General features: G+C 44.0%; 1 protein-coding gene across 1 annotated transcript in view; it reads left to right on the forward strand.

Annotated features, from left to right (window-relative positions):
- Positions 1–9,438, forward strand: part of cacna2d3a (calcium channel, voltage-dependent, alpha 2/delta subunit 3a) — a 129,936-nt gene extending 120,498 nt beyond the window's left edge. The window contains exons 34-37 of the mRNA XM_069659573.1: positions 1,749–1,863; positions 7,304–7,416; positions 8,411–8,493; positions 8,594–9,438. Of these exons, the coding sequence (XP_069515674.1) occupies positions 1,749–1,863; positions 7,304–7,416; positions 8,411–8,493; positions 8,594–8,686 (404 nt within the window). The 3' untranslated portion in view covers positions 8,687–9,438. The remainder of the gene's footprint in view (positions 1–1,748; positions 1,864–7,303; positions 7,417–8,410; positions 8,494–8,593) is intronic.
- The last annotated feature ends 16,507 nt before the right edge of the window (positions 9,439–25,945 follow it).

Below are 25,945 nucleotides of genomic sequence, written 5' to 3' on the forward strand. Positions count from 1 at the left end.
GAATTAGTATTATTGTTTTTAGTTAGTACTTCAGTCATTTCTCAGTATTTTCAAGTTTAAGAAAAAAGAAAACTGTTTTTAGCAGTAAACTTTTATGTCTCCCGGAATAGAGAAAAGAATTTAAGTCATTTCTTATTTAATGTCTGCTCATTATAACTCATCAAATAACACTTGCTTTTTTATTTATTAAAGATGTTTAAAAAAGGAAAGTGACCCACTCTGTCAGTTCTTCATACTAATGCTTGAGGTTGTTTCCCTCTGAATAAACAAGCAGTGTCCTCAGCACTGACCTCTCCATGTCTTCACCATCTCCCCTCCGCTTCCTCTCGCTCTGAGTCAGTGTGACCGCTGCTGGAAAAACAGAATAAAGACGCACAATCCAAAACCTAAAAGTAAAAATGGCAGAACATGAGATTACCTCGAGTGACCTCAATGTGAGACTGTGTGTGTGTGTGTGTGTGTGTGTGTGTGTGTGTGTGTGTGTGTGTGTGTGTGTGTGTGTGTGTGTGTGTGTGTGTGTGTGTGTGTGTGTGTGTGTGTGGTGGGTGTGGGTGCGCGTGCACACACATTTGTATTTGTTTGTGTGTCCAGAGGGGTTATACTTGATGGTTTTATGATCTGTAAGGATATGTGTCATATTGGTCGTGGTAGGAAGCAATATCCGCTTGTAACAGGAGAAAAAGGCCTCTCTCTCTCTCTTTTTTCTTTCCCTCAGTCTATCTCTCTTTCTCTCTTCTCTGGTTTTACTTCTTTCCTTCCTTTTTCTGTCTCATTTTCTTCCACAAACGCTCACATTCTCATACGATTACAGCCAAGTTATGAATGCTTTATGGTGTGCCGAATTCTGAAATTAAATCCTCACTAAGCAGTTTCATATTTAAGTATTAATTTGAGCCAAAACCAATATGAAAATATTCTGTACGTGAATATAAGAGAGAGAGAGAGAGAGAGAGAGAGAGAGAGAGAGAGAGAACCACAGAATGAAAGTCTATAAAATGTTTTCTTGCTAACTCTTATCCAGAAAGAAGCAAAGCAGGGCATCGCAGCTCGCCAAGCATTCGAGACAATTTCACAGCTGGCTGGCCTCAGGTCTTAGCGGCACTTTCTATATCTTTGTACAATAGAGACACAGGCCTGTGACACGCTGCTCAAACACCCCAATTTAGCAGCCCGTAACCCAATCTACACAGCCTCTCGAGTCGAACTAATCCCAGACGTTTATACATGTAGGCTGCGGTTCTCGCGCGCATATTTACAGCTGCACACGCGCACATTGTTTCACACAATTATGCCGCACTGCTTACAGCCAGTAATTAATCTGTTGCATTCAAATCCAGTGCCTCTTTAGGAATGTGTGCGTGTTGAGCAAATCAACCTGATGAAACTCAAATATCTTTCAGTGTTTGAACTTTATTTGCAAAATTTGATCACATACGCCCCTGATTTCTGATGAACAAGCCTGCTTTAAGACACGATGACACAAATGGGTGCTTTATTATCATCATGTAGTGTTGTTTCAGACCTCTAGGTGGCAGCAGAGTTCAACCAATGCTGCATAAAAAAAGCTGGCTTAGATTTACACTGGAAATGTCTCAGGCAGCTCTGGTTCAGAAACTCTGCTTTCTTTCAAACTTGTATATTTGCCGGGATGTGGTGCGTTTGCTTACAGATCTATTTACATGAAGATTTTAAATATATATTTGACTTTGAAACGGATGTACTGTTCTCTCACGCTCTCTCTCTTCCAGCTCAGAGGATGGGTCGGAGCATGCAGGTACCGTGTGACACGGAGTACCCAGCTTTCATCTCCGAGAGAACCATCAAAGAGAACACAGGAAACCTCGACTGTGACGGATGCATCAAGTACGAGACACGCATAAACAGACACATGAACACGCAAACATCAAACAGTCTAAATATCTGTGCGCTGTTGAGTTAAACACCTTGGATCAGCTGGCCACTACGCTCCATAAAAAAGGCAAACAATGAAAACTGATTAATCCTGTTAACTCTCATCCTGGCGAAACATTTCTATCTCAATAATCCCTGATAATGGGAAACATGTGTCAATCATTTGTTGTCTGTTGAAAACACTTTTATCCCAGCTATCCGTCAGATACACGCACGCAGACACTCGCTCTCTCCTGCGGCAGATTGAAATACGAGGCATTCAGACGAGGCAGAGAGGTGGAAAAAAAGGCTTCCTTTAAAAATGGGAAAATGAGTGTGGTCCCCATTAACAATTTGGGCTTTTCTGTCAGGCAATTGTGGGGTGTTCTCTGGATCCCTCCGATGGGCCCTTCATTGCTCCCAGCTGTGGAGCTGCCAGGGAAGCTCAGAACCCCGTGTGTGTGTGTGTGTGTTTGTTTTCCTGGTGTGTCTGCTGACGATACAGCGCCACAAGGTCAGCAGGGTAACCACTGCCCTGGGTGCTAGGAGCAGAATGCGGTTGGGGATGCAGTCAGACCCCGAAAACACACACACACACTGCGCTCAGTGCATCAGAGAAGAATGGCCTCATCCCCGATGATGACACCAGAGCTGGGATTAGCGGGCAGGGCTGCGTGCTCCGAGCAACATGCCTTCAAATAAATCTCTTTTAGAGCACAATGAATTTGACAAAGTAAAATGGAGGTTTTATTTGGGGTGTATGGAGTTTTATTGCTCATATTAGTAATAGAGGATATTGGTGATAAACATCTGTTTCACGTTACAGGCTGACTGAGGCCTTCTCTCATATTTTCATCGGGACACGCGTGTGTGCTTTATGCTGTAGGAAATAAACCCTAAGCTCTATTAAACCTCTCTTTACTGTATTATGACTGTGTGTGTGCGTGCGTGTGTGTGATGTCAGTATTTGTGTTTGTCCGTTTCGTCCTGACGGGTGAGACAGATTGACATGAAACAATGAAATCCACTGGATGATATAATGGCTTAAGTGGCCCTATAGGATGATTTAAGCTCCATTTATGCCTCGCCAGCTTCTCCAGACTGTAACACGAGAGTTCGGACAAAGAGTGTGTCATGTCTCTAACCAGAGAAGGTCTTCAAGGGGACTATTAGCGACAATGCTCGCGGTCATATATCCTCCGGCTCCACATTTTATTTTTCTTTCTCCGGTCCATCCCAGATGAGCCGTGTCCCGAGGAGAGAGAGGTTCAAAGCTGCAGTGAGCTACGGCTGCAGACGCGCAGACGTGGTTTCATCTGTTAGAGACGCTTTTAATGCATCTGTGTTTTTATGCTCATGCTAAAAATATATTCTGTATTGCTATGATAGTTTTTATGCAGTCGCAGAAAAGAAGAACATTTAACAACATAAAAACAGAATAAAAGGCGATCTTTTTCATGTGCACTAAGTAATAATAATAATACTTTATTTGTATAGCACTTTTCAGGACAGGAGCACAAAGTGCTAAAAGTGATTTCCAGAAACAAGTTAAAAGGCAATCACAAATGTAGATTTAAAAAAACCCACAAGAACTGCAAAATACAAGCATGCAGCTGAACTGTGTAAAAGAAAAAGTTAAAATAACAAGCAAAAGGTAGTAAAATAAAATAAAATATGCACACCTGAGCTCTTAGCTAAAAAGGCAAGTTTGTAAAAATGTGTCTTAAGAGCAGAAACTGCGTCCGCAGATCGGATACAGAGTGGAAGACTGTTGGAGAGCTGAGGTGCCCTTACAGAGCTCGATCTCCTTTTGACCACAACCTCGACTCTATAGTTAGCAGGCCTAATGCAGCTGATCTAAGGGGCCTTCTTGGGCAGTAAGCAGGGGTGGACAGTCATCAAGTAAATGTGCTTGAGTACATGTTTTGAGTGTATTTACTTTACTTCAGTATTACTTTTTGGGGACACTTATTACTTTTACTCCGCTACATTTGAAAGACAAATATGGCACTTTTGATTCCACTACATTTCTATGAATGTTCCCGTTACTCGCCACTCTTGCTCTGAAGTCAGCTGATGAATTTTCTAAAATCCAAAACACAATAAACTGTGTTTGTGTAGTTCTGATCAGGCGGTTCATTTAGTGGTGGTAATGATGGCTACGGCAGAGAAGGATTACGATTCTCCACCTGAGCACGTATGACCATACGTATCTACGTTTAAGGTTTTTGAAATGAAGAATGATCCGTATCGTTTTAAATGTTCGCTCTGTTTTTCCCTGGTTATCAGGTATTTTTGGTTGTACCTATCAGTGTTCCTCTTATTTTGGAGCTGCAAATCTGGAATCTGTAGCATGTGAGTTTAAAAATGTTAATAAATGAACATAACGTAGCAGAATGTTCACCCATGTATTCTTGACTGCCCTCCTGCTTTGTGAAAATACAACAACCTATTAAGATGTTTTTTAAAAGTGGTTTGAATACTTAAGTCATTTTAAAAGCAAGTACTCCAGCACTTTAACTGAAGTAGTAATTTGACTGAGCAACTTTCACTTGTACTGAAGTAATATTTGACCAGGAGTATCTATACTTTGACTCAAGCTATGACATTAAGGCGTTAAAAGCTCACTTACACTCTAGTGCCAGGCCATGTAAAGTCTTGTATGTGGTGAGTAAAATTTGAAAATGAATTATAAAAGGAATTGGGTAACTGCTGCAGTGCAGCTAAAACTGGGGTTGTTTGAGTTCTGGGCTGCAGCTCGGGCACTGAGGCACGTGAACAGGGCGTTGCAACATTACGCGCGTGAAGAAATAAATTAATTTCAGTGTCGTTAAAAGAAAGCATCGCCCTGATTTGTGCAATGTTCCCGAGTTGATGAAAACATGACTGTAACAATTTATTGGTGCTTTGATTGAAGCTTAGCTCACTGTCAGATATAACCCCCGAGTTTTTAACAGTGCCCTTAATATTTGGGATGAGGGCGGCCGAGCAGTGGCTGGGTCTGACTGCGGATATTCTCTGGGCTGATGACGAGAACCTCTGATTTGTCAGAACTCAGTTTTGTGACATCCAGTTTTTCACAGCAGAATTAAGCAGCTTTGAAGTGTAGCCAGTTTATCTGCAAGTGACGGTAATGTGTGTCTTTAAATGGATTATGTTGTTGATATTTTTATTTCATACATCAACTATTGTACATGTTAAATTAAGGTGCCATTTTTACATTCTAAATTAAGCTCTGTTGCTGTTTTACCTTTCAGATTTAACATTTCTTATAGTCCCAAATAGTCACATTTAGAAGTCTGATTTTATTTCATAGAATATACACTATTTTTGTATTATTTAAAAATGTGATTATTTTACAATAAGATTTATTATTTTTAGAATCATTTTAAATATCTCTTTCCAAATGTTTAGCAGCTCATCTTACTCAACCTGCAGGACTGTTTCTTAAAATAGCAACATCTTGTAGAGTCCTCTCTTTATACACTGCACGTTGGGCTCATGTCGATGTGTCAAAAGGAGAGCTCTGCACTCACGCTGCTCATTTTCCCCCAAAGTAATGAGAGAAATGGAAATAAGATGACAGCATTGCTCTGAAAACCCGCAAGTCTGTTTGTTGAGGTTTTACTGGAGCGATTTCAGCTCAATGAATTAGTAATTGTTAAATTACACACAGTTATTACTGGTCAAATTTCCCAACCGTGATGACAGATAGTTCTAAAAACCATACAGTGCGTGCAGTTATGGTTAGTTATGCAACGATTGTTGGAAAAATGTGACAATTCTGTTCGCGACCAACACAAATATTACATTTAGCCAAAAGTGAGCACGGAGTGATTTAACCGTGAAACACAGATAAACTTTGCTGATCTGCACACAGAGTCAAGTATGTATGAAGTATAATGGGATATGAAATATTATTATATTAGCCCTAAAATGAGCTTTAGTGCAGCTGACACTGGAAATGAAAGGCTTTTCCCTTCATGATAAAAAGAGTTGATAAGCTGCTTATTTTCATCAGCTACAGCTCCAGATCGTGTGATATGTTTTGTCAGAAGACAACATGTTGTTTCTGAGACACGGCTTTATTTCTTTCTCTTCTTCTGCCTCATCCTTCTCTCTGTAGCTCTTACCATCTATGTCAGATTTTCTATGTCTTTTCCCAGCGGGTTATCTGGCCACCTGAAGCCGCAGCAGTGTCGTGAAGAAAGCCCAGTCTTTGCCGTCTATCTCTTTGTGAGAGAGAGAACGCATGAACGCCTGTGCCTCTGTGTGTCCAAGTGTGCATGCGTATGCGGTGCAGTGCTCCCTTTTCCCAGCACTGGGTATGTTCAAGGCCAGCAGCTGTGCTGTCAGGATGTGTTTAAGTCTTTTCTCCAAGAACACTTGCTCTGCTTTCTATCAGCGGGCTGAGCAGAGCCCGGCCCGGCCCGGCGCTGTGCAGGGGTGAGCACGGATTATTAAACATCAGCAGATACTAATTCAGCCTGATTGGAACTGGCTTGGCCTGTTTGCTGGTCTGGTTTGGTTGGGTTTGGTTGGTCACAGTGGGATGACTGTATTAGAGTGCGGTGGGTTGGTGCTACTCGGGGATTGGAGGCTGTTTGTGGTCAGATTAAATTGGTCATAATATTGAATTAGTCAGGATTGAGATGTTCCTGTACTTTCTGGGTCTGTTGTGATCTCTCTCTTTGCCTTCGCTCCTGTTCTGCTTCACAAAAGTTCAGTGTGCGTGTGTGTGTACAGTATTTCTGCATCAGTGTGTGTTCACTCGGTCACTCGTGCGTGTTCTCGTACGTGTCTGATAAATGCCTCGCAGTGAACTCGATAAATCACCCGGCTGCTGCAGGGGAGAGGGAGGGAGAGAGGCAGGAGATAAAGAAAGAAAGGGTGACAGAAAGAAGAGATCATCTTTACGACCTCTCTTCTTCATAAAGCTTATCCTCGCTCATAAATCACTGGCCAGGAGGCCGAGGCGAGCCCTGATCTCTCAGGCCAGTAAAACACAGTCATGGGAAGCTGTGAGCACAAAAGTGTGGTTCCCATTTGTCTCCCTTCGGAGTGTTTTATATTCGGCAACACTTCATTGGCGCTCGCTTCGGATGGGATAAAACAAAGAGAAGGAAGGAAAAGGAATGAGGAAGTTTGTGTGTGTGTTGGTGTGAGTCTGTCTATGTATCTCTTGACTTTATTGACAGCTGGCGGTGAGACAAGTCTTCTTCTTGACATGCATCCAGTGCATCTCCTCTCCGCCGGGGGAGAATGTGAACACTCAGAACACAAATCCTCTGACACACATGGAAATTTACATCATACCCATGCGCCTTGTCTACTCGCCAACCCGCTCCCTCGGCTCCTTCTTCCTTCCTCATCTTCTTTTTCTGTCTCTGGCTGTCTGTGCTTTGATTGGCAGGTCCTTTGTGATCCAGCAGATCCCCAGCAGTAATCTCTTCATGGTGGTGGTGGACAACAAGTGCGATTGCAGCATGTTCGAGCCAATCACCATGGACCCCATCGAAATCATGTATATCCTTCACTGGCCAAAGACTCGAGAGTCGGGGTCGACTTAGCAGAAGAGTGAGTAAGTTCTCGTTTGGAGGAAGCGGCACCAGAGTGAATTCGATTAAATGAGGAGGGATACATTTCACAGGGATTTGGGTAAACTGGATTAAAAGCCACAAGAATGGTACAAATTGTCACAGCTCAAATTTCAAATGAATGACGGATTAGAAATAAACTGACACAGAAGAAAACGAATGAGGAAATGGATTTTTGAGGGCAACTTTTAATGTGTTTAACAGCTGTCCCGTTGAAGGCTGTTTCCCCCCCTACGAGAAAAACAACAGTGTTACCCGATTATGCTTTTCTTTCTGTGTGTCCGACGATGCCGCTGACGTGTAAATAGCATGGGGCATTTTAATTTGTAGGGACGTTTGTTTGCCCTCTGCCTCCCTCTGTGGATGAAAGAGATGAAAGTTGTGAGGGACAAGATCTGAAGCCTCGGCTTTGAGAGTCTGTCTCACAGTGCGGCGTGTGTGTGTGTGTGTTTGGACTGCATTGCACAACATCCCTCTCTGCGATGGGATCCTGATCAATAACAGACACGACTCAGACTCGAGTCAAACTCAAAAGAAGCTCAGCGCGTCACCACATACACGAGCTCGTTCCTCCTGCGATGTGTGTTTCCCTGAAACTTTATACAGTACAGTCACGCTGTATATACATGTCCACCACTGTTTATTTTGTTGCACAGTGCTTACTGTAGAATAAAGCCTGCTTTGCTGTTGCTATGCGACAAAAGAAAAATTCATCAAACACGAGCTCGGAGTCTGCTTTCTTTTTCTTGCATGCTGTGCCCAAAAGTATCACTGCATCCATAAGAGCCTCTTTCAACAGAGCAGCTCGAAAACATGCATTCATTCAACATTCCTCTCCATTATAAACAAAGAAATAGAGTCCAGCAGGAAAACACCCTGCAGAGGGTACACAATGTCTGTTGTTGCCTTAACTTCAGCTGCACATAATGAATCTCTCAAGTGCGAGAGGTTGAAGATGCAAAAGGACAGGAGGCGCCCAGATAGCTGTCACCCCTTCCACCCTGAGGTACCCGCTCCCCGAAAACACACTCACACAATATTAATATATCCTCACTCTTTCTGCTTTTCTGTAAATCTTCTTCATGTCTTCCCCGCTCCCTCTGTAGGAGAACTCCATGGAGTGCGGAGGAGCTGTAGGTCTCGCCCCGTCTCTCGCAGCGACACTGCTGTGCGTCCTCCTGGCCCTCTTCCCGAGGTGACCAGAGCCGGCCGCGCATCCCCATCCGCGACTTGACTTGGATCGGCTTGGCTCGAAGTGCAAAAGAATCGCAGCGACGCCACAGAAAAAAACACTCATGCCCCTTTTTACATCGCGCCCAATTCCAACTCACCACCTACAAAGCCCCTCGCCCTGAGGAACCCCCCCCTTACAAGGCACTTATTTGAAAGGATTGAAAACAGATAGCTGTTTAAATAGTGATCATTAAGGTGCTTTAGCAATATCACACAAGCTGCACGGAGAGGTCGACAAAGTTATGTCGAAGTAATAATGCTTACAATGCACATAGTAGCTTCTAAACTGCACAGGTGACACTCACACCACTATGTTCAGTCCTTTCAGGTAGCAGCTAAGGGCCGGGGTCCATAGCTGGGCTTGGAACTGGGCATTAGAGCCACGTAACACCAACATGTGGAGAGAGACAGGTGCACCTCCCCCCCTGGCCCACTCTGAAGACTTTTAATGGACAATAACGAATCTGAGGATGAAAAAAATAACACTGAAGATGATATATGGGGCCAGGGTTGTAAAGAAATGTTTGTCTAATGATCTTTTTTTCCATGAGGAGAAAATAATATGTCTATATATGAAGAAAAAAAGATTTATTTATGATTTGCAAGTGATACCCATAAACTGTGACTATGAGATTTTGAGTCCTCTGACGTGAGTGGTTGTTAATTTTTGAGCTTTGCCTTATTGAAGAATATTGGTCCTGTTTGTGTACTTTTGAAATAAAACGATGTTGAAAACTGATGCCGTTGTTTGAAGGCTCTGAGTGGAGAACAATAGACCTAATACTCAGAAAAAGTTCTCATCCCTAAAGACGTTTCTATTGTTGTTGGCAGCCCTGACTGATTATTACAGTATCCGCTCTTATTGGCCGTCTGCGGGGAAATGTTTGGCTGACATTTGGCCTCCACTTGAGCAGAGATGTGGCAGGCTTATGCGTGCGTGTGCACAAGCATGTGTGTGTGTGTGTGTGTGCATCTGGTGTTGTGCTCTTCTGTCAGTCATGTAAGCCCCTGCCCCAGAGGCCTCTCCCCCACACAAAGAGAGACAATAAAAACCATGACACTGGAAGGGAAGGCCAACCACAACATACATCTGTATTTTGTTGAGGAAATTGACACAAACAATGCTTTGACATTTTCTGACAAACAAACACATATGTACATGCAGGACTGGGATTCTTACGTGTTTGTTCGTGCGCTCGGACGAACACAAAGAGGAGTTCTCAGAGATGCTGTCAGTCCCAGCGGGGGGTCGCTCCGCTGTGGTCCCGGCGCTAACAGCGAGACATGCTTTGTCTCCATCCCCACCCTGCTGCTAACCCCCACTTCCTCCTCCGCTAACAAGGTAATTCTCACATCCTAGTGGTCTAATCTGTTCTCTACTGTTTCACTGATCTCGTCCCTTGAGCAAAAACTGTGCGACTCTAATCACTTCCAGTCGATCCTGCTCTTCCTCTCTCTATGCTCCACAGACTCCCCGACTTGCTGGTGGGTCATTTATCACTGCATAATGGGAGTGAAGCTGTTTTGGGTCATGCATCCAATCCGGTCTGTGATTCCTTCCTGTTTGCCAGATGACTTATGGGAAAGTGCATGCAATGTGTGTTCAAAAGGAAGACTTTGGGAAAGCAATCTTCTCTCTGGGAAAGTGCCACAATGGCAGCCTGGTTGCCACCTCGGGGTGCTGTGAGTGATAAATGCTCATCTCTGTTTTCTGTAAGCTGTTTTCCCCACACACTGGTAGAGGAAACATAACCCATGCAGATGTTAAAAGGCACCCTTCTTCCAAATATTCCCATGCACGTTGCTTGTATACTCTTGTTACACAGGCGAGGGGGGGAATCAGGTAGCTGTCAAACAGTTTCTGACACTTTTAAACACCTTTAAACAGTTACAAAAAGACAAACACAGCTTGTTTTCATGGAGACATGAATGTGTGTCACACACATTTTCAAAGGTACTTTGTTACCGCTCAACTTTACAAACTTTTTTTGACAAATGTATAACTTTCCCCCAACTTTTTAACACAAATATCTGTCTTTTTTACTCGTTACAATGTATAACATGCTCATTACTTGAGCTTTAATGCTTTTAGGGGAGCTATTGGTATATTTTCCAACATCCCACACCTCTTTCCCAACATCGAGACCGCTTTAAACCTAAATGGATGGGACAATACCACATAAAAAATGTGATTACTTGGTGTAATCAGTCCGTGCATACCGCACATGACAGACTTAACCTGATGATTACAAACCAAAAGGCGTATCAAGAGGAACACATGGCATCTGGGGTGGAAGGCAGGAAGGACTTGTGGCAACATGAACAAAAGTGAATCAGCCAAAATTGCAGACAAAACTTTGAAGGGATTCTTTTCAGTATATTGTTCTTTTATCTTACTTGAGAAAGATTTTAGATTAATAGTCTCGATGTTGAGGTTCAATTTGCATAGGAACGTGGTGGAAATGTCCTTCAGAGGGCTACTCTTTACTTTTATACTTCTCAAAGCCTGCACTTTTTAAAGAGCAGCTCCAGTCTTGTTTTAAGATATATACAATGCTCTGCTTGAAATAATAACTTGTGTCTGTTATTTTCTGCAATATGTTTAATTACCTTGTAAAAATCCTCCCGAGGCATCTCCTCCTTCTCCGTTAAACATTCCCCAATCTGCATAGGCCCCGCCCACAATGCAAATTTCCAACTTGCCATCTCTGCCATCGTTTAGCGGCAACTTGTTGAAACTTAGATAGCTTGAAATTTAGTAATTAGTAGAAGTAACGTTAACGTTAGGAGTTAGTAGTGAGTTTGTAAAAATTACGGTGACGGTTACAGCTGGCTCGTGCATCCCAAAAGTGGTTGCCATAGGTTACACATAATGATATGCATGGCGTCACCCCATCCATTAACGGGATTGGCTCTTTAGGTTTGTGACGTCTCTGAAAACGTGTTGTTCAGCCTGTCCTTGGTACACTGCAGTTTAAAAGCAGACAGGCCCAGCCGTGGAGATGACTGCTTATGTTCCCTGATATCTTTTGTAGCACATGAAGAACACCACATGGAGATGTTTATAAGGTTAAACTCTTGAGTTTCACTGGAGGGGGGGCTTTAAACTTATCTCAATTAAGAAGTTGTATCAGCACTAGTCACTTCTGAACATGTTCACGTGGAATAGACTCCTATAACCCCCGTCCATCAAAAGAGACACTCCAACACGGAGCGAGTGAGAGAAACATCGCTGAGGCTTTTTCATGAGAAGGCGTCCACATTCCTTCCCAATGATCCGATCTGTGCTGCTGTTTGTGGTGGGAAGGAACCCCTGAGAGAGGAGTCACTGATCACTGGGACACAATGCCCTGAAGGGGCCCTTCTGCTCAAAACACACCCATCCATCAGCACACACACCACTTTAACCCTGTTTGCACGCCATTATCTTGCCTACATGAGAAATCTCCTTTGCTAATATGCCGGAAGACGGATGACAGTGAATCACACATATTCACACATTCAGACATTTGTGCAAACACTCACGGTCTCAACACACGCATATGGACACGACGTACACACACAGAGGCGGTCACACAGAGGGCAGAGCTTTTGGTGTAACCTCCTCCGATGGAGCGGTTTGCATTGAGGACCACAGATATGTTTAAATGGAAATGATTCTGAGCAGCTGAACCACACCAGGACCACACACAGGCCCGGTGACCACAACACGCCACAGCTAAGACAAGCTGGGAAAACACACACGCCATTCTGTCGGCATTCCAGGGTGAAATCTCAGTGTGTGTACGTCTTCTTATGTCGGAGGATAGACTTACAGTAGTGAGTATGTAACTTTAGAGAAACAATAAGAGAGAAGAAGAGTTTCTAACATTTGGTATTCATTTTGCGCTCTGCTCTTTATCGTCCGGATTAAACATCTGCATCATCACCGGGTCGTTATTTTCATCCCTCGCCCTCATCTCTGCTTCCCTTTCCACCCTCCTTCACCTTTTTTCCTTCTGCTCTGGCCGCATGCTCGCTGGCCGCAGTGGTGATAATGACCAGACCTCTCGACTACCTCACCCGCACATGCGCGTCTCCGCACACACACACGCACATCAGAGACTAAAACCGAACCAAACCCCAAAGACAAATTTGTTCCTGTGCGTGCCAGGAGACGTGCCGCTGCCAAGGTTGAGAGGTGCCAGCTGAAAACATACACTCTTCACGCACACACGCTCATGCACAGAGTTAGTTTAGTACCCCATGCTGCGACAGGAAGAAAAGCCTTCAGTGCTTATGGAAGTCTTGGTGAGCCTGAGGACCTGACACCCAGCTGTACTAATAATATCTGTGCGTGCGTGCGTGTGTGTGGAGAGTTAGTATGAGGAGCTATGTCTTATTGTTTTCTGATCAGGATTTGCACGCAGTACATTTAACAGAAGAGTCCGCATAACGTTCACAGGCAGCTTACTCTCTCCAGCCAAATATTGAATAACAAAACCAGAACAAATCAGAGGCATATATTTAGCATTCCTTTCTGTGTTTGTGCAAACAAGCTGAGGGAGAGTTTTCAGCGTTAGCATATTCAGCGGAGTCTTTGTAGCTGCGATCTGCCAGCCCCGCCGAGTCCAACGAAAAGCCTCATTGGGTTACACATGGCGAGCCGAGCAATGGCCTGGAGGGGCATACATATTGGCTCCCCTCAAACAGGAAGTGGCTAAATGGAGACCCAGGAGCCCCCCTGCCTCGCCTCTGCCACTCAAATGCACCCGGGCTGTTTTTAGAGTGTGGGCCGCTTTAACAGAATGGACAGTCAGGAGCGGAGAAAGAGAAGTAAAGAGGAGAGCTAGATTGGAGGTCAGGGAGGCAATGGAGGGAAAAGGCCGGCTGATTGCGAGCCGAGTAGGTGGTCTCACGATCCGAGCAACACCATTGGCTCCCGGCCTCCGTTTGTCCCCAGGTCTCTTGCGCTGGGGTTGCGATCGAAACCCGCGAGTGAGCGTTTAAGAGTTCCCTCGCATCGCAGTTCATCAGCATCAGCGTGTTTGTGTTGGATGGAGGACGGATCAATCAGTTAGGGACCATCGACTGTTGGCTCCACCCGTAAACTCTGCTGTTCTGATGAAGGCTGGATGTGATAATTGATGCAGTGTTTTTTTTTTGTACATGGCGTCTCTGGGCACGGTGTGGTTACATCAAACTTTTATAGAAGTGTGTGTGTGCGTCTGAGAGAGTGTGTGTGTGTGTGTCCGTCTGTCGTGTTTGATTTGTATCTTTATACCCCAGCTGGAGAGCTGCTCCTGCTAACTCTCTATGAACTCAGTGTGGACAGAACTAAATGGTTGCTCTTACTGGCACCTTAGTGTGTGTGTGCGTGCGTGCATGTGTGTGTGCATGAACTTATATACTGGTTCTGCTTTTTTCATGCAATGCATACTTAAACAGAAACAGTAGACATGATATTGACGTTATGTATATTCAATGATGTCCTGTATCATTACTGATGTTTGTATTGTGCGTGTGCATGTATCTGATCGTGCGTGCGTGTGTGTGTGTGTTATGTATTTGGCCAGACCGACGAGCCGCATGTTCTGTGTATGCCTGGCTCTGGGACTCCGACGCCCTTATTTTGCATAGCAGAGCAGTGAAAGGAAGGCTTTGGTTACAACCACAGGCCCTGACAGAAAAATCACTGCACCAAAGTGACATTTATATGCCCTGGTGTCCCCCACTCACCCCCTCTCTCACCCATCATTACCCTCTTGACCGTACGAAAGCTCTTGACACCAACCGCAGCTCTGTGCGTCCTCCCGTTCTTCCTCACCCCTAACCGCCATCACGCCCCTTTGCTGTATCTCCAATCTAATCTGCACTAATGCAATAACATACTGTACACATGTGTGTGTTTGTTTCATGCATATGGTCCTCCTGCTCTCTCTCACCCTAACCGTCTGCAGCATTTAGAGGCCATGACATCACAGTGGTTGTAATGTTGGGCGCTGACGTGTGTTTTGCGGTAGAGGCAAACTGGGCCGTGACGCCGTCTGTTCGGGTTTTTTTCGATGCACAGTCGGAGGGAAGGCCCGGAGGAGCCGACTGATTAGGGTTCCCATTTATGTAACTGTTGCACTTCCTCGGTTAAAGGCAATGTTGTAATTAAAAATAATCAGGGCTGTAATATACTCAGGACATGATCTCGTCATAGCTCAGAGGCAAAGTGGTGTGTGCGTGCGTGTGTGTATGGTCTGTCTGTGGGTGGATATATGAGTGTTTGTGATTCATAATGCTTATTAGTGGGTGTATGAAGTGTATTATTAATGAGCTGTGTAATCTAAAATGCCTGCAGTGTGTCATTACTGGGAGAGGAAGAGAGGAAGCTAACGCACAGTTGCATTTGTCGCAAAGAGAAGAGGAAGGGGAGGCTAAATGATGCAAAGAGAGACAGAAAGAGAAAGCAGGTGAGAGACAGGAATGAGAGACAGGGTGTGTGTGTGAGACACATATACAAAGAGACAGATCATTTGAGCTTATTTGACTGTAGAGAATTGTAGTAATCCTCCAGAAATGCCGTCATCATGTATGTAATGTGTAAGAGAAAACACACGCTCAAATACATACTCTTTGGACCTTGACTTGTTACTGTGAGCTGGTCCCCTCCCTGTTTAAGCAGAATCCAGATCACAACATCTGCTAGTGTGAATTCACGGAGCCCTTCTTCCAATTACCTGCAAGAACAAAGATGACTCCTCACATCTGAACTGCACCTTGTTTCCTCCTCTTTCCTGGATCCCATTTTCTCCCCTAATTACTGGACCTTGAACTTGGGCTGTACCTCCGCAGATACCGCAGAGTTGTGTGTGATTAATTCAAGCAAACATCCACACCATGTTTAAGCTCCCAGATTATTTGGATGATTCGCTTTTTGTCGAAAAAGAATTCACACATCACACAAAAGCAGGATATTAATTCACAGGTTTATAAATCCCAAGAGAGCCACATCAGCTTATATTGACCAGACTTGCTAACGGCAGGGTGGAAAGCTTAAATGCTGTTATGATGTCATACTGCTATGTTCCAGGTTGCGAGACATAAATGCAATCATTGCCTCTCATGACTTCATCAGCAACTAAAAGGACAATGGGTAGTAAAAATCGACCATATTTCAAGCTAGCATATCCTGCTAAGACAACAGCTATGTTAGCATTCAGCAACTTAGTAGCTAATATTATCATTAGCTAAGAAATGGTTTAAAGCTAATATTAAAATAGGAAAGCCATCAACTTTTAAGCTAACGGTATGATAGCTAACGTAATGTTAGCTAGGAAGCTGTTGAGTGCTAGCCTTTGCCTTTTTCCTGACATTAGCTTACAGGTTATCAAATATGTTAGCTTGATAGATGGCTCGATGTCCCGACAGATTAGCACCATCTCTTTTCAGCTGATCAGTAGTTGGGAAGCATTGAAATGATTGTGACCTGCCAAGGGACTGCGGATGAAAATTAGCTTTAAGCTAACATTGCTACAATAGATCAAATGGTTACATTTATATTTAAAATTGGACATGGTCCCTTTTAAAATAAATAAGCGTTGTCAGACACCGTACATTTATACAACATACAACCTTGAACACAGCAGAATGACTTTACTGTCCCTCCAGGAAGTTGTGATTCCGCCAATCGCAACTTTATCGCGCCCTTGAAGTTTTGGCCAATCTCTGCAACTTTTTCTGCAAATTTGACCAATCAACCTATTTCCCCCACGGGCGTCAATGTGTACATCAACAAATATTGATCTTTATAGGTGTGCAATGTTTTACAAACATCAGAGAGTATCGTTTACCGTGCCTTTAAAATCTCCAAAACGCTGCATGCTAGAGACTTGTCGAAATCATTCACAGAAAAAGCCCGCCTCCCTGGAGGGGCTGACTTAACAACACATTCGAGCTTTCCATCCTGAGTATGACGACACAGGAGAATGGCTGCCGTGTGAACATGATGAAAACAAAGGTATACGTATGTCCTCTAAAATGTCCTCACAGCACGTCCTTACTGCTGGTGTCTCAGCCATGGGTAAGGGCACAGGGTGGAGCTCCTGCTCCGTGCAGTCCCTCCCAATCAGCTCAGAGGCCTGGAGCTGTTTATCTGGGAAAGTAATTCCATTGTAAACCCTTCAGAGCAGCCCAGCCCGGTCTCACCATCCAGAACCACTCGTATTGTGTTGATGGGGAAGAAATGGGCCAAATCCTAATAAGCCATGTATTTATGGACCGAGGGTAACAAGTTGAGTCAGAATGGTACTTTCGGCCAGCAACTGTTTATATGCTTTATAAGAGTCTCTCTGGTGTAAACAATGTGTGAGGTTTGCAAGCGCTAAATGCCTGCTTCATTAAACAATCAAAGCTCTGCTACTTTTTAAAAAGGCGCAGTCCTAATGATAACCTGGTGTTACAGAGAGAAGTACGATTGTTAAAGGAAAGAAACACTTGGGGGGAAATTAATCCTTCTAACGATTCCTCTACATTTGTATCCAGCTCGGTTATAATTTTATCCCTCTCTCTGCGCACTGTCCAGGTCAGGATGTGGAGTAGAGCCCTGTCTCTCAGAGTTGATGTTTATACACTACTAATTTGTGTTGAGTGCCAAAAAGGTTACATAGCATATGCAGTGTGTTATGCACATGAATCAGACTATAATTTACAAGTCGTGGGTAGTTCCCAGACGTCCCTTCCAAAAGCTGAAATGTAAATTACGCCCTTGGGTGGAGGTGAATTGAAGGTGAAAGGCGGCATAAATTGCTTCGGCACACCTCTGAATTTCTGCTACGCTTCTTTCACTCTGGGATTTTTAGGTTGATTTTGCTGCTTTCTCTACTTAAAGGCTTTTACAGGTGTGTTTGTAACAGGTGTGTGTTCAATCGCACGTGTATTTTAACTTTTCAGTATGCACTTTGACACGAGTAGCTGGTTGGCTGCAGAAACTGCCGGCGAGTGTGCCACGTGTCACACACGCTGATCACAGTTGACTAGTACAGAACACACTTCTAATTACACACCTGTGAGGAAGGCAGGGGGTTCCCGGAGAGACGTGATCACCCTTGGAATCAGGTCAGTGAATCATTTAGTTTAAGACGGTGTGTGTGTGAATGTGGGGCAGCTGGTGCAGCTAGTGAGAACTTGAGTTAGCTGATGACACATTATTGGATAAGCTCTCCCTGCTGTGAAACAAATTATTACAGTATTCAAGGCTACCGGCCCGCTGATTCTCCCAACTGTTTTGAAATGGACATAAAAAATATTTTGACTTCATTCCTGGGGGCTCGCCATGCCCATCCCCCCTCCCCCTCCTGCTTCTTAGAAAGAGTATAACGTCACTCTCTTTTACTTTCTCTTTACTCTATTATGTCAAGGCTTCAAACACCTGTGAAGTCTCATCTAGGAAGATATTTGTTGTTACATTTCACAAGGTTTAAAGAGTGTCTCTCCATTAAAAGACACATCATAGCTCACTTAGAGCAGGCGCCCCATATACAGAGGCTACAGTCCACTGCAGGTTCGACTCCTGAACCTCGGCCCTTTGCTGCATGTTATCCCCCACTCTCTTCTCCCCTCATTTCCTGTCTCTCTTCAGCTGTCCTAACAATAATGTAATACAAAATGGACCCAAAAAAACCCTCAAATTTTCCTCAAACTATGACATCAGTTGGGACAGTAAGGTCATAAGTAGAAATGGCGAGTCGAGGATCCATCAAAAGACACACAAGTCATAGCTCACTTAGAGCAGGTGCCCAACATACAGAGGCCTCGACACACTGGTCGCAGGTTCGGCTCCCGGTCTGCCGATCATTTGGTGCATGTCACCCCCCACTCTCTACTCCCCATGTTTCCTGTCTCTCTCTTCGGCTGTCCTATCTAATAAAGGCAAAAAGCCAGAAAAATAATCTAGTCTGTTACACTCACGGTGGGTTTTATCTTTGTTGCTTTCTATCCGCTTTTCCCCCTCTGTAAACAGACCGAAATCAAATTTACCGGACTTCTTTCGGCGGATTGATATGATTACAGTTTGTCCTCCGGATTGTGTGATTAGAGCCACATCCTTAGCAACAGTCTGCTCTTCATCACAACGATCTGTTATTGACAAACAAAAGACAGCCCGGATCAAGTATTTAACACAGCTGTGTAATAAGTACAAACATCCTTGAAATCATGCTTGCATATAATGTGAGTGACGGTAAAATCATCACTTTCACCCATCTGCTCTGAATAAGAGCGTCAGCCGAACACCTAGACTGCAATGTTTTCCCAACATGAACTATGTTCTTTGATAAATCTTCACCACAGTTTATTTTTATAAATGTTTAATGAATACCCACTTCTCTCATTAATCTCCCAGCTAAGCACAAGAAAGATAAACAGTAAAGCTGTTAAACAGCTGAGCTGTCCCGTTGTTTTTTCCACCCACATATTCATACCGTTGTATAAAAACCTGCTGGGCCGATGCGCGCTCAGAACTTGGCAGATTAACTTTGGTTTGAGGACTTCCCTGGTCTTTTTCTCCCGATGTGCTCTGAAGTTCTACGTCTCTCTTTCTTGCTCTCTGTCTCTCTCCTCTCTTTTCTTTTCTTTTTTGGAATTCACCTCCATAATTTATTTCATGCAGGAAAAAAGACATTGTGGGCTCATAAATCAAAAGCACTTTATACAAAGAGAAATGAAAGCCGCCTGCATATGGGATGTTTTAGCTCACATTCTTAGCAATTGGACATGTAATAAAAGAAATATGGAATTTTCACCTCAGGTCTCTATCAATAAAACAAATGGGAGGCCTGAGTGTGCTCTGTGTTCCTGCACTCACAGCGCAGCGTTGCATTTACATAACGTGATTTGTTAGGCGCAGGAGTGGAGGATGTCTGACCCAGTAAGGCAAACAGAGTGCATGTACAGTAACTCTAAGTGTGATCTACACCCGTGCAAAGATAACTCTTATCACAGCAGATATATGGCGTAAGAGCCTTTGATGACTCCGTTTCCCAGAACAGTAAAAAAGGGTTGCACAGAGACAGGTTTATACTAACGTGTAAATCTCACACTTAAATCTTCTGCTCTTGACTTCACTGGTAGATTAGTTTGTTGTTTTCCCAAAACAAAACCAGGCAGACTAAATACACTTTACATGGACTTTTTAAAGTCAAACAAATGGGCTGACATTTTTCATTAACTCATATATGTAAGAGGCAATCCTCATACATACACTGTTAAAAAACGCACCGCCGTCCTGTGGTGCAAAGCTTATTCGGGCCCTCTAAGGCGGCAGCTTCATTTTATTTTCCCCCTGTCACATTGAATCTATCGCTCTGCATACCATTTGACTTATAGCAGAACTGCCAGTCTGCTAAAGCCAGCCCTGATCACTTTAATCTGCACTGCTGTTTGTGGGTTTTAAACGATCAGGTTGTGCGAGGCTGCAGAGATCTCCCCCGTGGAGAGATCGTGTTACTCCGGGACAGAACTGACAGCTCCTACTTGTGTCTCTCCCTCATTTATCATTTGATATTGTTGGATAGCCACTTATACCCTCCTCCACTTAAGCTGGACCGTATAACATAGAGGAAAAAGTGATTTTATCGCAGTGCAAAGAGAAAAGGTAGTGCATGCATTTTGAATGTTTTTGATAAAGTTAGCATTGTCTCTTCTGCTTTTAAATCTCCTTCAGCCGTAGATGTGAGTTGTTGCTTTTAAATGTGCCCCCGCCGGCTGTAGGCAGGGTCACGGGCCTTTCTTTAACCGTGCTAAAGCCAGAAGTCATGCATGTGTAGCTACTTGCGAGTGTGCGTGCATGCTTGCATTGACGCAGGGTGGTGATTTGTGTTCTCTTAAAGCCCTTTGTGCTCAGGGGAACAGCCGTATATTACCACAGGGGAGAAGACAACCATGTCCTCCTCCAGTGTCTGTTCTTCTCTCACAGTGTAGCTTTAAACAGCAGACTATAAGGTTGAAATATTGTTCTGTACATGCCGTGCTTTCTTTTACAGTAGAGGCTGCAGAATGCATTTGATGACACTATTTGCAGCAGTGGAGGAAATACAGTAGATCTCTGCAGTGAAGAGTAAATACAGTTTGTGAGTTGGTGACTGCAGTCGGGGAAGTTTGCGCACAGTCTCCCCCGAGCTGCAGAGCAGAGGGACAGGTCTAAAAGGAATGTCAGTCTCTTAAAACCCTTCGGGTAAGGACTGAGGAACCACGGTCTGACTGAAAACACCTGCACCTTATGAGGGCCAGTGTACAGAGAGCTTCAACATCCTGATCCAACATACACATTCATGAATGTACGCTTTCACACAAACACACGTGCACAGGCTGAACACGCGCGCAGGCACACACGCACAAACACGCATAAAAGCCATTTGTGCTCGCACACGCCGCAATGCACAAATGAACACAAATACTGCACATATACGCTTGTGTCATCGTTTCCACGGCTTTCTAGCATTTTTTGAATCTTTTCATTCAAAAAGCTAAAGTGCAATGAAATACTATCCCCATGTTATAGAGATGGACAAGACCCAAAAATGCTCTACACTCCCAAAGCTACTTCCCCTTCAGCTCCTTTTCAGACTTCCAGGAGGGGAAAACGTCTCTTCTGCAGACAGTGAGTTATTTGTGCGGGTCTGCAGCATGTCTGCAAGCTTGCACTGGGCTGTCGCTGGGATGGGTGACTGGTTTTACTGGTCTAACCCTGAGCACGGTGAGCAGAACAGCCTGATCTGGGCGTAGTGGTGGAAACAGCTTTCCTGGCCAGACCTGTATGTGGGGCCTTGAAAACAACTTCCTCATTAGACTTGCTGAAAATCCCTTTGATTGCACTGACAGACTTATAAAGTCAAAGATTCCAACACGATGTTCTCAGTCCCTGCACGGCCATTCGAACTGCAGCACCTGGGATATTTTTGGTTTCTCTCCTCAAGACGAGAGTTTGCTAAGTTTCAGACAACTTCCAATATGTGTGCTTTGGTTCCTCGCCATGCAAAGAGGTGGCACAGCAGGATACCTTTCTAATCTAATCGTTTCTCATTAGCCTCGCCTCAGGGCTGATGGCAGACGGCACCGTGCATCAGGTTAACACACTGCCTTAGTTAGTCTTAGCTTGTTTTTATAGGCAGACGGCACACTGTGGCGCTCCAGCAGTCATTAAGAACCACAGCACGAGTGATGAGCTAAAGGCTAAACTGGAGCCCGGCCGGGGGAATCAGAGCGCTAAAAACACACACACAGCTCTCGTGGACGGTGACAGCAGGGCCTCGTTCAACGCCAACCTTTAACACTGTTATGAGACTCCACGGAGGACAGGATGAGACCAACGCCATGTATTGTTTGCGGACAGTTCTCACTTTCAGTTCTGGCTGTCGTGTGTATAAACAGGAAATCTGAATTCTCTTTGTTGACATCTGAAAAACAGTTTTGGAGAGCCGAGGGGGAGAGATAAAACGAGCAGTGTGAGAGTGAAGAACATAAAAGTGAGGATCTGAGAGGAGACGGGAGACAGTGAGGGAAATATTAGGACCAGATATTTCCCCTGTTTGGCTGCAGGGCTGCACATATTCTGTCCATGTTTCTATCTGAGCTTTGGTGTCTGAAAGACTTTCCTGATTTAATTGTCCTCTAGTTTTTTTACCTCCAAAGCTTATTGGATATTCGTTCCAGTTAGGGATGCACGATATTGGATTTTTTGCCGATTGGCGATTTCGATACCGATGTATTAGGCACATGTTTTTTTTCCACCTAATTGCAGAGAACATCAAGTCTCCCCGATAGTGGAATAGTCGCATTATGTCAAGTTTTTTTAGGTAATCATCAAGCATTTAGGAAGAATAAAAGCGTTGTTTTATCGGCAGAAAATATCAGCAGAAAAATGATATATCTGCATCATTTTCAAGCCATAATCTGCCACCGATAACGTGCCGCTAATATCCTGCACCCCTAGTTCAGGTTTTATTTCTTCAGAATCCAGATTTGCCATCATTTAATTTGTCGTTGCAACCTAAAAAATATCCACACTAATAGTCAATGAAGTCACAAACTAATAGGATTAATGCCACATTATGTTTATACCAAAGACCAACAGAGCTGAATGTGCTTAAAGGTAATACACTGTGTCACATGCATTTATCATGTAGAGTTCCAAAGTCAAACATGGTTCCTGTGCCAGTTACAGTTCCCATTTCATCTCGGTTGCTGTGACGACAACTTCCATTCTGGCATTCAGTACGAGCTGGAGGGGGAAACTGATTCTGAGTAAATGTGAGGCATGTGTTTCCTATAAATAAGATATGTCATTTTTCTAAACTCTGACCTCAGAATTTATGAATTTAAAGTGATAATCTCGAAGTCCTCAGTTTCGTTCTATTTGGCGGCACCTTAAGGTGATAAAAAGCAATTGCGGGCGCATACATCCCAGGTAACCAGACGTCCAAGATTTGTTGCGGTTGTAACTCTTGATTTTCCTCGCTGACGGTCGCTTCCCTTTTTAGACTGTTTGCCTTCATCTGAGCGTCGAGTTTGTTTCTTTTTCTTTGGATTTTCACTTATTTTTGAAGTTGTATCTGTAGTCATCGATCTTTTCTTTGTTTGTTCAGCCATAGTAGATTACTGTTTACTCGCAACACTTGCAGAGACCGGAAAAGCAGCTGCTTAGCTCCGCCTACCCTCTCTGGCAGACCAACCACTGCTGGGTGATGGAAAACACGTCACTAACTGGGCGCTGCTTGTGATCTTTTCCGCCAATGTCGCCACAGACACCCAGTCTGTAATAATACTATATACTGCAAATGCAAAGGCTTTCATCAGTGGGCCATGAGCTCAGTCATCATTGTGTTACCTTATTTGGCGACAGGTAGTGACTTAACAGACGTTTATTTAAATGAAAATCTTGGAGATTTGATCTTTAAGTCAAATATGAGGTTTCTGGAATCAAAGTGTGTTATTATTTTCTGTGTCAGAAATGACTGTTTTTCCATCTCTTAAGCTTGACAAACTCTACATGTAATGATGTGCCATGTTGTGTGTGTAGTGTTGAGTTTTGTGTGTGTGTGTGCATGAAGCTGGGTGTGTGAAAACATTTATGAAAGTGTCCTGGGGGTTTGGATACCCTGGGGAAACCAACTTCTGGGTGTAAGAAGACCTAAAGCTGGTCCTCTCATTCTTCCTGACACTGTGGCCAATCATAACCTTTCCCTGGGTTCCCTCTGTAACTCAGATCAAGCTTAAGGGGGCCCTGAGAGTCACTCCTTGTACTTGCGCACACACACATAAACTCACAGACATCACCAGCCTGGTGCCAGAACCCATTCATCAGGCCCTCATAGCTGGGCCCTGTCAACCTCCAGCCCCAGGCCTGTAGGCCTAAAGCCAGGGGCTTGAGTTCCGGGCTCCCCGCCAGTCTGTCATGGCGCTGGGCCGCGGGCCAGCCTTCCATCAGCTTTGATGTGAGCTACAGAACCAAATGTGTGTGGAAGGGGGGGCCCCTCAGCACAGGAGTTACACAGCACACTGAGCGGGTCACTGAGCTACCATAAGCATTCAGTATGTGCATACACACATCAACAGAACACTTCTCCAAAACATGGTTTAGGAAAGGTTTAAGGTTTTTTTTATTGAAGTTTCCATTGCATAAGCTCCTTGTTATAAAATCTAATTAACGCTCGAAACATTTTGTCCTCTAATATGATTAGGTTGGCATAATTGTTTGATTTGGAGGCTTTTATAGAACTGAACAAAGTTAACATTGCAATAAAGACACACTTTTTTTTACTGTTCCACATGCTGAGCTATAATTTGTCAGATTTTCATCATGTTGAAGCCTGAAACAAAGCGTTTTATGGCACTGCAGCCCTGAGAGATTGATTACATTGGAGGAAAGCCGGCAAAAGCAATGAACTGTTGAATTATGTTGTGTTTGAAAGTGGTGTGCCAACTCTCATCTGCATGGACAGGTTACCCCGCTCTCTCTCTCCCCCCCCCTCTCTCTCATAACACATAAATAACCGCAGGCGCTCATGTACAAAACCGTAACATTTCCACCGCCATACACATCAACACAACACAAATCTAACAACGCATTGAGCAACAGTCTTTGCAAAACAGATTCTGGTCGGCTAAAAACAACAGTCATGTTTCAAAAACAACACATGCTGATCAGTCTGCATGTAGTGATTGACAGCTGGTGGATATTTCCAATATGATATGAATTATGAAAGGGAAAAATTGTGGTATTTCGATCTAATCTCGACCATAGTTTTGCTAACCGTCGTCTGACCTTGGTGTTGTTATTAGAGGAGGAAATGATTTGACCAAAAACACTGGATCGCTTCATATCTCCTGTTTCGTTTTCTGTTTTGCTTTGTCACTCTCTATCTCACTCTTTCTTTATCTTCCACTTTTGTTTTTAGTCTTTCTGCTTTGTATCAGGAGGAATGTGTCCGAACGGCTCCTCTGTCAGCCCGTTAAACAGAATCAATTAATGATGATGAGGAGAGAGAGTCTGTCGCTGACGTCAGCGCGGCGAGACACGCTACTGGAAGCATTGTTCATTAACGCGGTTCCAACCCGGAGAAACTAACCATCATCGCGATATTCACAAACTCCCTCTCAGTGTTTATGTGTAGGTGTGGTCCTCTCATGTGTAATATTTCAGAGAAAGCTTGGCCAAATCAGACAAATAAACACGACATACAATATGTGGGAGTGAAACGTCCTCTCTGAGCCTCCTCTAAGAGAAGTCAAAGCCAATAGGAAGTGCGAATGTTCCACGGGCAGACACAGGCCCTTACAGAAGGATTTTCACCTTTAAAAAGGTGTGAGGTTTATTGGATCTAGCGGGACATTACCTGCATATCCAGCTATGCCGTTTTTCCATCTGCGAGTGTTGATTCATTAACCACAAAGACCTCAGTGTGAAGCCCCTGTTTAAACACCTTATTTCATTAAGTGCTTTTTAATGAGGGCGCTAACTAGCCCAGGTGTCAGTCAGCGAGAGAGAGAGACGGCCAAAGCTCTCGGAAAAATCTGCTTTTCAATGGTCTATTACATTTTTCTTCTGATGGTAAAAGTTATGATGAGCGTTTGTGTCCGTACTTCTCTAGTTCTCCGTCCAAGTGCATCCTGTGCGACCCGTGTGCGGCATTTTTTGCATTCTGTTCCTGACTGAAGGAGCTGGCATTAAAACAGGTCTTTCTGTTTCGTAACTGCATGAC

This window comes from Semicossyphus pulcher, unplaced genomic scaffold (genome assembly GCF_022749685.1).
Source record: "Semicossyphus pulcher isolate SPU_LCO1_2020_fin unplaced genomic scaffold, fSemPul1.0.p SCAF_13, whole genome shotgun sequence".
Lineage (NCBI taxonomy): Eukaryota > Metazoa > Chordata > Actinopteri > Labriformes > Labridae > Semicossyphus > Semicossyphus pulcher.